General features: G+C 44.5%; 1 protein-coding gene across 3 annotated transcripts in view; it reads left to right on the forward strand.

Annotated features, from left to right (window-relative positions):
* LOC139574696 (disintegrin and metalloproteinase domain-containing protein 19-like) overlaps window positions 1-15,013 on the forward strand; it is a 60,480-nt gene that overhangs the window by 42,591 nt on the left and 2,876 nt on the right. For all 3 annotated transcript variants that reach the window (XM_071399508.1, XM_071399506.1, XM_071399507.1), the window contains exons 10-18: window positions 235-319; window positions 538-677; window positions 986-1,163; window positions 1,308-1,397; window positions 7,128-7,323; window positions 10,248-10,356; window positions 10,480-10,693; window positions 11,072-11,149; window positions 11,611-11,719. In XM_071399508.1, coding sequence (XP_071255609.1) covers window positions 235-319; window positions 538-677; window positions 986-1,163; window positions 1,308-1,397; window positions 7,128-7,323; window positions 10,248-10,356; window positions 10,480-10,693; window positions 11,072-11,149; window positions 11,611-11,719 — 1,199 coding nt within the window. The remainder of the gene's footprint in view (window positions 1-234; window positions 320-537; window positions 678-985; window positions 1,164-1,307; window positions 1,398-7,127; window positions 7,324-10,247; window positions 10,357-10,479; window positions 10,694-11,071; window positions 11,150-11,610; window positions 11,720-15,013) is intronic.

A 15,013-nucleotide genomic window follows, 5' to 3' on the forward strand; every position in this document is an offset into this window, starting at 1 on the left:
ACACACACACACACACACACACACACACACACACACACACACACACACACACTCCTCAACAACAATGCTCAGCTCATAACATTAGTGTTACACACACTGCTTACTGCACTCTCCTTTGATCCACCCATCCTTAATCCATCTCTTTCCTTAATCCATCTCTTTCCTTCATCCATCTCTTCCTTCCATTAAGACCATTCAGTGGAACTACAAAGCTGTGTTATTTTGTTTCCCCAGGGGCGTGGCGTTTCAGGGCACCACCATTGGGCTGGCCCCTCTCAGAGCCATGTGCTCAGAGTACCAGTCAGGGGGAGTCAACTCAGTAAGACTACAACAGAACTCTGTCGTTTGAGATTTGACCATAGCCAATAGCAGCCCACTAAAGATTTCTCTAAAGTTGTAATAACGTTGTGATGTATTTGTAATAGCACACATAGATCTAGAACCAAGCTAACATGAGATGTATGTCCCTTTGACTTTCAATACGGGAATCCACCTCTAACCATTGACCTCTACCCCCTGACCTCTACCCCCCTGCAGGACCACTCTGACAGTGCTGTGGGAGTGGCAGCGACCGTGGCCCACGAGATGGGGCATAACTTTGGCATGAGCCACGACAGCCCTGGGTGCTGCCAGGCCAAGGCTGATGATGGAGGCTGCATCATGGCTGCTGCCACTGGGTGAGAGAATCTATCTATGTTGAAAATCAATTTTTCTATTAAAAATATTTTATCTCAATGACAATAAACCTGTATGAATAAAGGTTAAATAACTAATGATATAATGATTGATCCTGCTTTGTAAAAGACAGTCCTAGGACATGTTCAGCTGAGCAAAATGTTGTGGAATATTAATGTCTGTATAGAAATATATTACGTAGAACATACTTTCTTCTCTGACATGTAGAGTAGAAGGAATCACGTAGTCTATTCATGTTCTATCTGTACCGTTGGCATCGTTGAATACACCCCTGTTGTGTGTGTCGCAGCCACCCGTTCCCGCGTGTGTTTAATGGCTGTAACCAGCGGGAACTGAGCAGGTATCTGAGCTCTGGAGGGGGCAAATGTCTGTTCAACCTCCCCAACACCAGAGCCATGCACGGGGGGCAGCGCTGTGGGAACGGGTACCTGGAGGATGGAGAGGAGTGTGACTGTGGAGATGAGGAGGTGAGGGGGGAGGGGGGGGTGTGTGTGTGTGTGTGTGTGTGTGTGTGTGTGTGTGTGTGTGTGTGTGTGTGTGTGTGTGTGTGTGTGTGTGTGTGTGTGTGTGTGTGTGTGTGTGTGTGCTGATTATACATCTTCTCTCTGCAGGAGTGTTCCAGTCCCTGCTGTAATGCCAACAACTGTACTCTGAAGGCTGGAGCAGAGTGTTCCCACGGAGTCTGCTGTCACAACTGTAAGGTACTGTACACTGTCCTCTCTCTCTCTGTCTGACGTCTTCTCTCTCTCTCTCTGTCTCTGTCTGTCTGTCTCTCTCTCTCTCTCGCTTTCTCTGTCTCTGTGTTTCTCTGTCTCTCTGTCTGTGTCTCTCTCTCTCTCTCTCTCTCTCTCTCTCTCTCTCTCTCTCTCTCTCTCTCTCTCTCTCTCTCTCTCTCTCTCTCTCTCTCTCTCATTGAAGAGTCCAGATGTGTTGTGTCGTTTAATAGTCCACGCTGTCTTCTATCTCTCTTTCTGGTCGTCCTCTCGCTCTCTCTCCCCTACTCAATTCAATTCAAAGGACTTTATTGGCATGGGAAACATATGTTTACATTGCCAAAGCAAGTGAAATAGATAGTAAACAGAAGTAAATTAAACAATACAAAATTTACATTAAATATTACACGTCTCAAAAGAATAAAGACATTTTAAGTGTCCTATTATGTCTACATACAGTGTTGTAACGATGTGCAAATAGTTCAACTACTTTAATAAGGGAAAATAAATAAATATGGGTTGTATTTACATTGGTGTTTGTTCTTCACTGGTTGCCATTTTCTTGTGGTAACAGGTCACAAATCTTGCTGGTGTGATGACACACTGTGGTATTTCACTCAGTAGATATGGGAGTTAATCTGAGGGAAATATGTGTCTCTAATATGGTCATGCATTTGGCAGGAGGTTAGGAAGTGCAGCTCAGTTTCCACCTCATTTTGTGGGCAGTGTGAGAGAGCCAGGTCTGCAGTGTGAGAGAGCCAGGTCAGCCTATGGCTCTCTCAATAGCAAGGCTGTGCTCTGTACATAGTCAATGCTCTGTACATAGTCAAAGCTTTCCTTGATTTTGGGTCAATTAGCATTTTAGTTTGCTCAGTTTTTTTGTTAATTCTTTCCAATGTGTCAAGTAATTATATTTTTGTTTTCTCATGATTTGGTTGTGTCTAATTGTGTTGCTGTCCTGGGTCTCTGTAGTTGTATTTGTATTTATTATGGAACCCCATTAGCTGCTGCCTTGACATACTTCTCCCCATTTTAGCCACTGTTGCATCAATATGTTCTGACCATGACAGTTTACAATCCAGGGTTACTCCAAGCACATTAGTCACATCAACTTGCTCAATTTCCACATTATTTATTACGATATTTAGTTGAGGTTTAGGTTTAACTGAATGATTTGTCCCAAATACAATGCTTTTAGTTTTAGAAATATTTAGTACTAACTTATTCCTTGCCACCCATTCTGAAACTAACTGCAACTCTTTGTTTAGTGTTGCAGTCATTTGTCACTGTCGTAGCTGACATGTATAGTGTTGAGTCATCCTCAGCAATTTTTCAATTACTCATCAATCCACAGGGATTTAACTTCTTGCCGCACGGATCACTTTAGCGGGATCATTTTCGTAAACAACCGCTGAATTGCAGAGCGCCAAATTCAAAAATAATACTAAAAATATTTATAATCATGAAATCACAAGTGAAATATACCAAAACACAGCTTAGCTTGTTGTTAATCCACCTATCGTGTCAGATTTTGAAAATATGCTTTACAGCGAAAGCAATCCAAGCGTTTGTGAGTTTATCAATCACTAGACAAAACAGTAAGAACAGCTAGCCCCAAATTAGCTTGGTCACGAAAGTCAGAAAAGCAATAAAATTAATCGCATACCTTTAATAATCTTCGGATGTTTGCACTCATGAGACTCCCAGTTACACAATAAATGTTATTTTTGTTCGATAAAGATTAATTTTATAACCAAAAACCGCCATTTGGTTTGCTCGTTATGTTCAGAAAACCACAGGCTCGTTCCGGTCCTGAAAGGCAGACGGAAATTCCAAAAAGTATCCGTAATGTTCGTAGAAACATGTCAAACGTTTTTTATAATCAATCCTCAGGTTGTTTTTAACATACATAATCCATAATATTTCAACCAGACGGTAACCTATTCAATACTACAGAGAAAGAAAATGTCGAGCTACATCGCAGGAACTAATCAAAGGACACCTGACGCGTTTTGAAAAATCTCGCTCATTTTTCTAAATAAAAGCTTGTCCAAACATTAAAATTCTGCCCTCTAGCTGTAAGAAGTTAACAGTTTTTACAGTCATTTTCTTAATGGGTGCATGCTTATTAGTAACTGTGATAAGCAATTTCATAAATGTGTCAAGTGTAGCGTCTGGTTGCTCCTCATTACACACCACGGACCAACAAATATTCTTTACATCAACAACGTAGGAATCGCTACAAAACTTATTGTGTGACCTTTTATATGCTATATTAAGCCCAGCCTTTGGAACTTTGGGTTTCCTAGATATGGCTACTATTGTGATCACTACATCCGATGGATCTGGATACTGCTTTCAAGAAAATGTATGTGGCATTAGTAAATAAGTGATCAATACATGTTGTTGATTTCATTCCTGTGCTGTTTGTAACTACCCTGGTAGGTTGACTGATAACCTGAAGCAAGCTTTTTCTTGAGTGGGCAGCTTGATGAAAGCCAGTCAATATTTAAATCACCCAGAAAATATACCTCTCTGTTGATATAACATACATTATCAAGCATTTCACACATTATTCAGATACTGACTGTTAGCACTTGGTGGTCTATAGTAGCTTCCCACCAGAATGGGCTTTAGGTGAGGCAGATGAACCTGTAGCCATATTACTTCAACAGTATTTAATATGAGATCCTCTCTAAGCTTTACAGGAATGTGGTTCTGAATATAAACAGAAACACCTCCACCATTGGCATTTCTGTATTTTCTGTAAATGTTATAACCGTGTATTGCTACCACTGTATCATCAAAGGTATTATCTAAGTGAGTTTCAGAGATATGAAATAAGAATATGAAAGTTATCTGTTACTAGTAATTTCTTGATTTCTTGAACCTTGTTTCTTCAGCTACCTACTTTAACGTGGGCTATTTTTGGCACTTTTCTTCTGTTTTTTTATTGCTTTACTGAGAAGCTTAGCAGAAGTAGATATGCTCATGTTATTTATATTAGTGCAGGGTGAGCTGCACACAGTGGACTTCCTCCTAGGGCACACCGCCTCAGTGCTAACAGTATAACTCTGGTTCATAGGCACATGATTACTGCGTACAATAGCTGTAGGATCAGCAGAGGCATTCAGGGTAGTTAGAGGGACATAAATGAGGTTACTTACATTGTGTCTACTAACGCTCCTGGGATAATGTACATTTGCTGAAGCATTATGAAAACTCTACATCACAATTGTAGGGAATAACTGAGCTGGACTTGGGTCATTGATAAGTCATTGTCTCAACGCAGCCTTATAATGCTGTGAAAGGATCCAGGAACCCAAATGATTTGGGTGGATCCCATCCTCCTTATAAAACATGTTTTGTTTCCAAAAGGTATCGAAATTGTTAACAAAAACTACACCCATTGAGGTGCAATAATCACGTAGCCAGTTGTGAAGAGAAAGAATCCTGCTTAAGCATTCACTGCCACGATTCAGAGAGGCCACAGGGCCAGATATGATGGGTCTTTTGTAAGAGTCAGCTCTTTAAAATCCAGTTTCAACTGTTCAGAGCTGCCCTTCATAATGTCATTAAAACCCACATGGACTACGATAGAATCGATTTCTATGTCCAGATATAGTACATTCAGGAGCAGCTTAGTGCAGCTTTAATGTCATTTACTCGAGCTCCGGGATATGACATAGTTTTTGCACCAGGAATGGTCACATTTCTTACCATGGAGCTGCCCAAAATCAAGACTGGCGAGACGGTCAAGGAAATCTGTCCACTCACTCCCGCGCTTCACAGGATTCGGAGAACCTTTTATGGACGGACGAGAGGCAGGATAACGTGAGCCCATTGCTCCCGACGCCTGGTGCAGGCCTCCGACAGATGGAAGGTTGCCGACTTCGACCTCGAAATCGTAGTAGTAGGCACTGCAGCTACAGACACAGGCAACCCCCAGTGATAAAGGTGCAGGAAGATCAGGCTTCAGGACGGCAAAACGTTTCATTGTTTGTATCCGCTCCGGACCTCTCGTTGGGAGTGATGACTGTTTTGCGGGAGGCCTCTGTCTTCGGCTTCCACAACTCGAGACATGCCACCATCGTTGATTGCCATGCTCCTCTTGCTGTGCTCCTTCGACTCCACTATCAGATGGGGGATCTCCGGGCAACACCGGCCAGTCGGACAAACGACAAGGCGGAGATGCATCCAACAAGCGCGAACGCCATCCAGCCATCGGCGTATAGAATTCTTATGTAGGCTGGCGACCTGCGTGATCAAGGAAGCCTATAGTCCTCGGCAAGTAAACAATTGTCGCATTGGAACTCCAAATGATCCAGTTTATCCCGAAACAAAGCGTAGTAGATACATCTCCTACAGTGTTAGAACAGTTCATTTATTTCTCCAGACAAAGAGAACTGGTACCAACTTCGTTAGCTTGATGGCTAGCAGCTTAGCTTCTCTGTCAAGCAGGCTTCAACCTGTCTGTTAAGCGGGATTCCGGGACAAGAAATAGCAGTCCTCAGCTGTTAAAAGCTAAACGCATTGCGGAATCCACACATAAACAAGTTCGGTATTCATATTTAATGAATAGCGGTTTTGTTTTAATCAGAAATAACAAACCAAGTGTTTTCCAGCATAAAATGTTCAGCTGGGGTCTGTTTGTGTTTGTGAACAGAGCCCCAGGACCAGCTTGCTTAGGGGACTCTTCTCCAGGTTCATCTCTCTGTAGGTGATGGCTTTGTTATGGAAGGTTTGGGAATCGCTTCCTTTTGGTGGTTGTAGAATTCAACGGCTCTTTTATGGATTTTGATCAATAGCGTATATTGGCCTAATTCTGCTCTGCATGCATTATTTGGTGTTTTACGTTGTACACTGAGGATATTTTGGAGAATTCTGCATGCAGAGTCTAAATTTTGTGTTTTTCCCATGTTGCGAATTCTTGGTTGGTGAGTGGACCCCAGACCTCACAACCATAAAGGGAAATATGTTCTATAATTGATTCAAGTATTTTTTGCCAGATCCTAATTGTTATGTCGAATTTTATGCTGCTTTTGATGGCATAGAAGGCCCTTCTTGCCTTGTCTCTCAGATCGTTCACAGCTTTGTGGAAGTTACCTGTGGCGCTGATGCCGAGGTATGTATAGTTTTTTGTGTGCTCTAGGGCAAAAGTGTCTAGATGGAATATGTATTTGTGGTCCTGGCGACTGGACCTTTTTTGGAACACCATTATTTTGGTCTTACTGAGATTTACTGTCAGGGCCCACGTCTGACAGAATCTGTGCAGAAGATCTAGGTGCAGCACCACGGGCTTTTTTGGGTTGGAGGATATTGTATTTTGTCCTGTAGTTCATTTAATGTAATTGGAGAATCCAATTGGTTCTGATACTCTTTAATAGCTGATTCTAAGATTTGTAATTGATCTCTCTCTGTCTCTTCCTTCAATCTCTCTCCCTCTCTTTTCCTCTAATGTCTCTCTCTCTTCCTCCAATCTCTCTCTCTGTCTCTCTCTCTCTCTCTCTCTCTGTCTCTCTGTCTCTCTCTCTCTGTTTCTCTCTGTCTCTCTGTCTCTCTCTGTCGCTGTCGCTGTCTCTGTCTCTGTCTCTGTCTCTGTCTCTGTCTCTGTCTCTGTCTCTGTCTCTCTCTCTCTGTCTTTCTCTCTGTCTCTCTCTCTCTCTCTCTGTCTCTCGCTCTGTCTATCTATCTCTCTCTCTCTCTCTCTCTCTATAGTTGAAGACTCCAGGTGTGTTGTGTCGTACTCCATCCGGGTCATGTGACCTACCTGAGTACTGTGATGGGAAGGCGGAGTCTTGTCCTTCTAACTTATACCTGGTGGATGGTACTTCCTGTGCCGGGGGGCAGGCCTACTGCTACACCGGCATGTGTCTCACCCTGGAGCAGCAGTGTCAATCACTCTGGGGGCGGGGTTAGTACCTGTCAATCACTCTAGGGCGGAGATAGTAGACGTGTTATTGCATCCTGTTATAAAGTAATGAATTGGTTTTACAGCACTTTTCAATTTAACGCTCCCCTATTGAAATTCATTGTTCCCAAAATATTGCTCCCACCTATCTGGGTCCTTCAGATTGGTTCGAAGGGAGAAGGATAAGGGCTTGTTACTGGGCTCTCTGTTTGGTGTTGTTTCTGCTTTTATAATCAGTGATCTTCACAGGACAGGCTTTAACTGACCACAGGAACATCTGTCTGCTAGCAGGAAGTGACATAACACTGTGTGTTTTATCCTCTCTAGACGGCCGTGCTGCTCCAGACCTGTGCTTTAGGAAGGTGAACGAGGCAGGAACATCTGTCTGCTAGCAGGAAGTGACATAACACTGTGTGTTTTATCCTCTCTAGACGGCCTGGCTGCTCCAGACCTGTGCTTTAGGAAGGTGAACGAGACAGGAACATCTGTCTGCTAGCAGGAAGTGACATAACACTGTGTGTTTTATCCTCTCTAGACGGCCTGGTTGCTCCAGACCTGTGCTTTAGGAAGGTGAACGAGGCAGGAACATCTGTCTGCTAGCAGGAAGTGACATAACACTGTGTGTTTTATCCTCTCTAGACGGCCGTGCTGCTCCAGACCTGTGCTTTAGGAAGGTGAACGAGGCAGGAACATCTGTCTGCTAGCAGGAAGTGACATAACACTGTGTGTTTTATCCTCTCTAGATGGCCGTGCTGCTCCAGACCTGTGCTTTAGGAAGGTGAACGAGGCAGGAACATCTGTCTGCTAGCAGGAAGTGACATAACACTGTGTGTTTTATCCTCTCTAGACGGCCGTGCTGCTCCAGACCTGTGCTTTAGGAAGGTGAACGAGGCAGGAACATCTGTCTGCTAGCAGGAAGTGACATAACACTGTGTGTTTTATCCTCTCTAGACGGCCGTGCTGCTCCAGACCTGTGCTTTAGGAAGGTGAACGAGGCAGGAACATCTGTCTGCTAGCAGGAAGTGACATAACACTGTGTGTTTTATCCTCTCTAGACGGCCGTGCTGCTCCAGACCTGTGCTTTAGGAAGGTGAACGAGGCAGGAACATCTGTCTGCTAGCAGGAAGTGACATAACACTGTGTGTTTTATCCTCTCTAGACGGCCGTGCTGCTCCAGACCTGTGCTTTAGGAAGGTGAACGAGGCAGGAACATCTGTCTGCTAGCAGGAAGTGACATAACACTGTGTGTTTTATCCTCTCTAGACGGCCGTGCTGCTCCAGACCTGTGCTTTAGGAAGGTGAACGAGGCAGGAACATCTGTCTGCTAGCAGGAAGTGACATAACACTGTGTGTTTTATCCTCTCTAGACGGCCGTGCTGCTCCAGACCTGTGCTTTAGGAAGGTGAACGAGGCAGGAACATCTGTCTGCTAGCAGGAAGTGACATAACACTGTGTGTTTTATCCTCTCTAGACGGCCGTGCTGCTCCAGACCTGTGCTTTAGGAAGGTGAACGAGGCAGGAACATCTGTCTGCTAGCAGGAAGTGACATAACACTGTGTGTTTTATCCTCTCTAGACGGCCGTGCTGCTCCAGACCTGTGCTTTAGGAAGGTGAACGAGGCAGGAACATCTGTCTGCTAGCAGGAAGTGACATAACACTGTGTGTTTTATCCTCTCTAGACGGCCGTGCTGCTCCAGACCTGTGCTTTAGGAAGGTGAACGAGGCAGGAACATCTGTCTGCTAGCAGGAAGTGACATAACACTGTGTGTTTTATCCTCTCTAGACGGCCGTGCTGCTCCAGACCTGTGCTTTAGGAAGGTGAACGAGGCAGGAACATCTGTCTGCTAGCAGGAAGTGACATAACACTGTGTGTTTTATCCTCTCTAGACGGCCGTGCTGCTCCAGACCTGTGCTTTAGGAAGGTGAACGAGGCAGGAACATCTGTCTGCTAGCAGGAAGTGACATAACACTGTGTGTTTTATCCTCTCTAGACGGCCGTGCTGCTCCAGACCTGTGCTTTAGGAAGGTGAACGAGGCAGGAACATCTGTCTGCTAGCAGGAAGTGACATAACACTGTGTGTTTTATCCTCTCTAGACGGCCGTGCTGCTCCAGACCTGTGCTTTAGGAAGGTGAACGAGGCAGGAACATCTGTCTGCTAGCAGGAAGTGACATAACACTGTGTGTTTTATCCTCTCTAGACGGCCGTGCTGCTCCAGACCTGTGCTTTAGGAAGGTGAACGAGGCAGGAACATCTGTCTGCTAGCAGGAAGTGACATAACACTGTGTGTTTTATCCTCTCTAGACGGCCGTGCTGCTCCAGACCTGTGCTTTAGGAAGGTGAACGAGGCAGGAACATCTGTCTGCTAGCAGGAAGTGACATAACACTGTGTGTTTTATCCTCTCTAGACGGCCGTGCTGCTCCAGACCTGTGCTTTAGGAAGGTGAACGAGGCAGGAACATCTGTCTGCTAGCAGGAAGTGACATAACACTGTGTGTTTTATCCTCTCTAGACGGCCTGGCTGCTCCAGACCTGTGCTTTAGGAAGGTGAACGAGGCAGGAACATCTGTCTGCTAGCAGGAAGTGACATAACACTGTGTGTTTTATCCTCTCTAGACGGCCTGGCTGCTCCAGACCTGTGCTTTAGGAAGGTGAACGAGGCAGGAACATCTGTCTGCTAGCAGGAAGTGACATAACACTGTGTGTTTTATCCTCTCTAGACGGCCGTGCTGCTCCAGACCTGTGCTTTAGGAAGGTGAACGAGGCAGGAACATCTGTCTGCTAGCAGGAAGTGACATAACACTGTGTGTTTTATCCTCTCTAGACGGCCTGGCTGCTCCAGACCTGTGCTTTAGGAAGGTGAACGAGGCAGGAACATCTGTCTGCTAGCAGGAAGTGACATAACACTGTGTGTTTTATCCTCTCTAGACGGCCGTGCTGCTCCAGACCTGTGCTTTAGGAAGGTGAACGAGGCAGGGGACTCCTTTGGGAACTGTGGCAAAGACCTGCTGGGTAAATACAGAGGATGCAGAGACAGGTGAGGAGACACATTTACCAAACGTTGGCACCAAATACATGTGATCCTTCAACTTCCATTTATCCTTTTATTTATCTTCCATCCCTACATATACGAATCCATATGACCTTTCTGCTGTTTCAGGGATGCTAGATGTGGTAAGATCCAGTGTGTGAGTTCAGCCTCCAAGCCCCTGGAGACTAACGCTGTTCCCATCGACACCACGGTCCGAGTGGGTAACGGGAAGATCCTCTGTAGGGGGACACACGTTTACCGACCAGGCCAGGGGGGCGAGGAACAGGGGGACACACTGGACCCAGGACTGGTCATGACTGGGACCAAGTGTGGCGAGGACTCGGTGAGGAGGGGAGTGGAGAAGGGACGGGTGTGGGGTGTGTGTGTGTCTCTGGGCTCTATGCTGCAGGGGAGATGTATTCTTTTCCTGTGTTTGTCTCCTCCTGCAGATGTTCTGTCAGTGTGTCTGTATTTTAGTCCTCTAAGAGCACTCTGTTGTGGCAGGATGGACTGGACTATCTACTTATGATAATGATTATCTCTCTCTCTCATCCCTCTCCTCTCTCTCTCTCTCTCTATCTCTCTGTCTCTCTCTCTCTCATCCCTCTCCTCTCTCCTTCTCTCATTCTCTCTCTCTCATCCCTCTCCTCTCTATCTCTCTCTCTCTCATCCCTCTCCTCTCTCCTCTCTCTCTCTCCTTCTCTCTCTCTCTCTGTAACAGATCTGTTTCGGAGGAGAGTGCCGCAACGCGTCTTTCCTGAGGGCGGATGAGTGCAATGCCAAGTGCCACGGCCATGGGGTATGGGAGGGGCTGGGTGTGTGATAGGGGAAGGGTATGGGAGTGATGTGGGAGGGGCAGTTAGGCGTATGGGCTACTGCAGAATAAGGGAAGGTGTTGGGTCTGAGGTTATGGACTCAGGGGTTTAATAAAGCTGTTATAACACATTATATAGAGTAGGAGGAATATTGACAGGTTGTCAGTGTTGAAACCGTGTTGTGGTTTCTTATTCTCTCTCTCTCTATAACAACAACCACTACTTATCTCTCCTCCTCCACCTCCACCTCCACCTCCTCCTCTCTCTCTCTCTCTGTCTCTCTCTATAACAACAACCACTACTTATCTCTCCTCCTCCACCTCCACCTCCACCTCCTCTCTCTCTCTCTCTCTCTCTCTCTTTCTCTCTTTCTCTCTCTCTCTTTCTCTCTCTCTCTCTTTCTCTCTCTCTTTCTCTCTCTCTCTTTCTCTTTCTCTTTCTCTAGCTGTGTAACAACAATCACCACTGCCACTGTGACTCAGGCTGGGCCCCTCCCCTGTGTGACCAGGAGGGGACGGGAGGGAGTGTCGACAGTGGCCCTGTCATTAACCACAGTATGTTATCAATCAACCAACGAGTCACTCAAATAATGATTCAGTCGGTCAGTCAATTAAATCTAATACAGTGGCAAGAAAAAGTATGTGAACCCTTTGGATTTCTGCTTAATTTGGTCATGAAATGTGATCTGATCTTCTTCTAAGTCACAACAATAGACACAGTCTGCTAAAACTAATAACACACAAACAATTTTACGTTTTCATGTCTTTATTGAACACACCGTGTAAACATTCGCAGTGCATAGTGAGAAAAGTATGTGAACCCTTGGATTTAATAATTGGTTGACCCTCCTTTGGCAGCAATAACTTCAACCAAATGTTTTCTGTCTTGCGGATCAGACCTGCACAATATTGCTGAACTGTTTCAATTCAGCAATATTCTTGGGATCTCTGGTGTGAACCGGAGCATCTCAATCGGCAGCATCAATCGGGTTGAGGTCAGGACTCTGACTGGGCCACTCCAGACGGCGTATTTTCTTCTGAAGCCATTCTGTTGTTGATTTACGTCTGTGTTTTGGGTCGTTGTCCTGTTGCATCACCAAACTTCTGTTGAGCTTAAATTGACGGACAGATAGCCCTACATTCTCCTGCAAAATGTCTAGATAAACTTGGGAATTGATTTTTCCGTCGATGATAGCAAGCTGTCCAGGCCCTGAGGCAGCAAAGCAGCCCCAAACCATGATGCTCCCTCCACCATACTTTACAGTTGGGATGAGGTTTTGATGTTGGTGTTTTTTTCTCCACACATAGTGTTGTGTGTTCCTTCCAAACAACTCAACTGTAGTTTCAACTGTCCACAGAATATTTTGCCAGAAGCGCTGTTGTAACGGCTTTCCTCCATCTCTTCATCCGAAGAGGAGTAGCAAGGATTGGACCAAAGTGCAGCGCGGCTAGTGTTCAACATGTTTAATACAGAACAAGTGAAACACTACAAACAACATACAAAATAACAAATGTGCAAAACCGATACAGACCTATCTGGTGCAGAACACAAACACAGAGACAGGTAACAAACACCCACAAAATCCCAACACAAAACAAGCCTCCTATATATGATTCTCAATCAGGGACAACGATTACCATCTGCCTCTGATTGAGAACCATATTAGGCTGGACATAGAAACAGACAAACTAGACACACAACATAGAATTCCCACCCAGCTCACGTCCTGACCAACTAAACACATACAAAACAACAGAAAACAGGTCAGGAACGTGACAGTTGTGGAACATCCAGGTGCTCTTTTACAAACTTCAGACGTGCAGTAATGTGTTATTTGGGACAGCAGTGGCTTCTTCCGTGGTGTTCTCCCATGAACACCATTCTTGTTTAGTGTTTTACGTATCGTAGACTCGTTAACAGAGATGTTACCATGTTCCAGAGATTTCTGTAAGTCTTTAGCTGACACACTAGGATTCTTCTTAACCTCATGGAGCATTCTGCGCTGTGCTCTTGCAGTCATCTTTGCAGGACGGCCACTCCTAGGAGAGTAGCAAGCAACAGTGCTGAACTTTCTCCATTTATAGACTATTTGTCTTACTGTGGACTGATGAACATCAAGGCTTTTAGAGATACTTTTGTAACCCTTTCTAGCTTTATGCAAGTCAACAATTCTTAATCTTAGGTCTTCTGAGATCTCTTATGTTGGAGGCATGGTTCACATCAGGCAATGCTTCATGTAAATAGTCAACTCAAATTTTGTGAGTGTTTATTACAAGGTAGCTCTAACCAACATCTCCAACCTCGTCTCACTGATTGGACTCCAGGTTAGCTGATTCCTGAATCCAATTTTCTTTTGGAGAAGTCATTAGCCTGGTGGTTCACATACTTTTTCCAACCTGCACTGTGAATGTTTAAATTATGTATTCAATATAGACAAGAAAAATACAATAATTTGTGTGTTATTAGTTTAAGCACACTGTGTTTGTCTATTGTTGTGCCTTAGATGAAGATCAGATCAAATTTTATGGACAATTTATGCAGAAATCGAGTTCATTCCAAAGGGTTCACAGCCTTTTTTTTGCCACTGTAACTGATGTGGTGTTGCATAAGACTACTAGGTTAAACAACATGTACAGTGGGCTCCAAAATGACTGGCACCCCTGACTGGCAATGCACAAACAATGCTTAAACAAATATAAACAATATAATTATAGAGATAAACTCAAAATACCAACATGTGAGAAATACTGTACTTTATTCATGTTTCAATGGAACCCACCAACATCATTTATTGATTTAATTAAAAATCAATGTCCTCCAAATCAAGGTTTCACAATTAATGGCACCCTTAAAGATTATTGTAAATAACATCAACCAAAATTAAACCAGAAATTAAATTCCACTTATTTAAGTTTTAAGGAACTATATTGAGCCATTACATCAATTCCTGTTTCACTAGGGTATAAAAATGAGGTAACACACATGCAATATCCCTTTGTCATCCAAAAAACAATAGAACTAGCAGTTCAAAAGAGACAGATGGTCATAGACCTTCATAAATCTGGTAATGGCTACAAGAAGATCCACAAACGATTTGAATATACCACTGAGCACTGTCAGGGCAATTATTTAAAAAATCTAAAGATATGGAACAGTTGAAAACCTCACGGATAGAGGACGCAAATGTATTTTGCCCCCCAGGATAGGGAGGAGGATGGTGAGAGAAGCAACAAAATCCCCAAGAAACACTGTGAAAGAATTGAAGGCCTTGGTGGCGTCTTGGGGTCACCAGGTTTCAAAAAGCACCATCAGACGCCACCTCCACATCCACAGGCTCTTTGGAAGGGTTGCCAGAAGAAAGCCCTTTCTGACCACAAGACACAGACGCAAGCGCTTGGAGTTTGCCAAACGTCATTTAAATTATGACTGGAAGAAGGTGCTCTGATCAGATGAGACCAAAATGAAAGTTTTGGTCAGATACAGCATCGGCATGTTTGGCGTCGAAACAGAAAAGCATACAAGGAGAGGCACCTCATACCCACGGTGAAATATGGAGGGGGGTCAGTGATGTTTTGGGGCTGTTTTAATTCCAGAGGTCCAGGGGCACTGGTTAAGATTGATGGCATAATGAATTCTACCAAGTATCAGGCAATTTTGGATGACAATCTGGTTGCCTCTGCCAGAAGGCTGGGCTCGGCCTTATGTGGACTTTCCAACAAGACAATAACCCAAAACAGACCTCAATATCCACACAGAAATGGTTCCGTGACAACAAAATCAATGTTCTGCCATGGCCATCTCAGTCGCCGGACCTCAATCCAATCGAAAACCTGTGGTCTGAGTGGAAG

This window comes from Salvelinus alpinus, chromosome 4 (assembly GCF_045679555.1).
Source record: "Salvelinus alpinus chromosome 4, SLU_Salpinus.1, whole genome shotgun sequence".
Classification (NCBI taxonomy): Eukaryota; Metazoa; Chordata; class Actinopteri; order Salmoniformes; family Salmonidae; genus Salvelinus; species Salvelinus alpinus.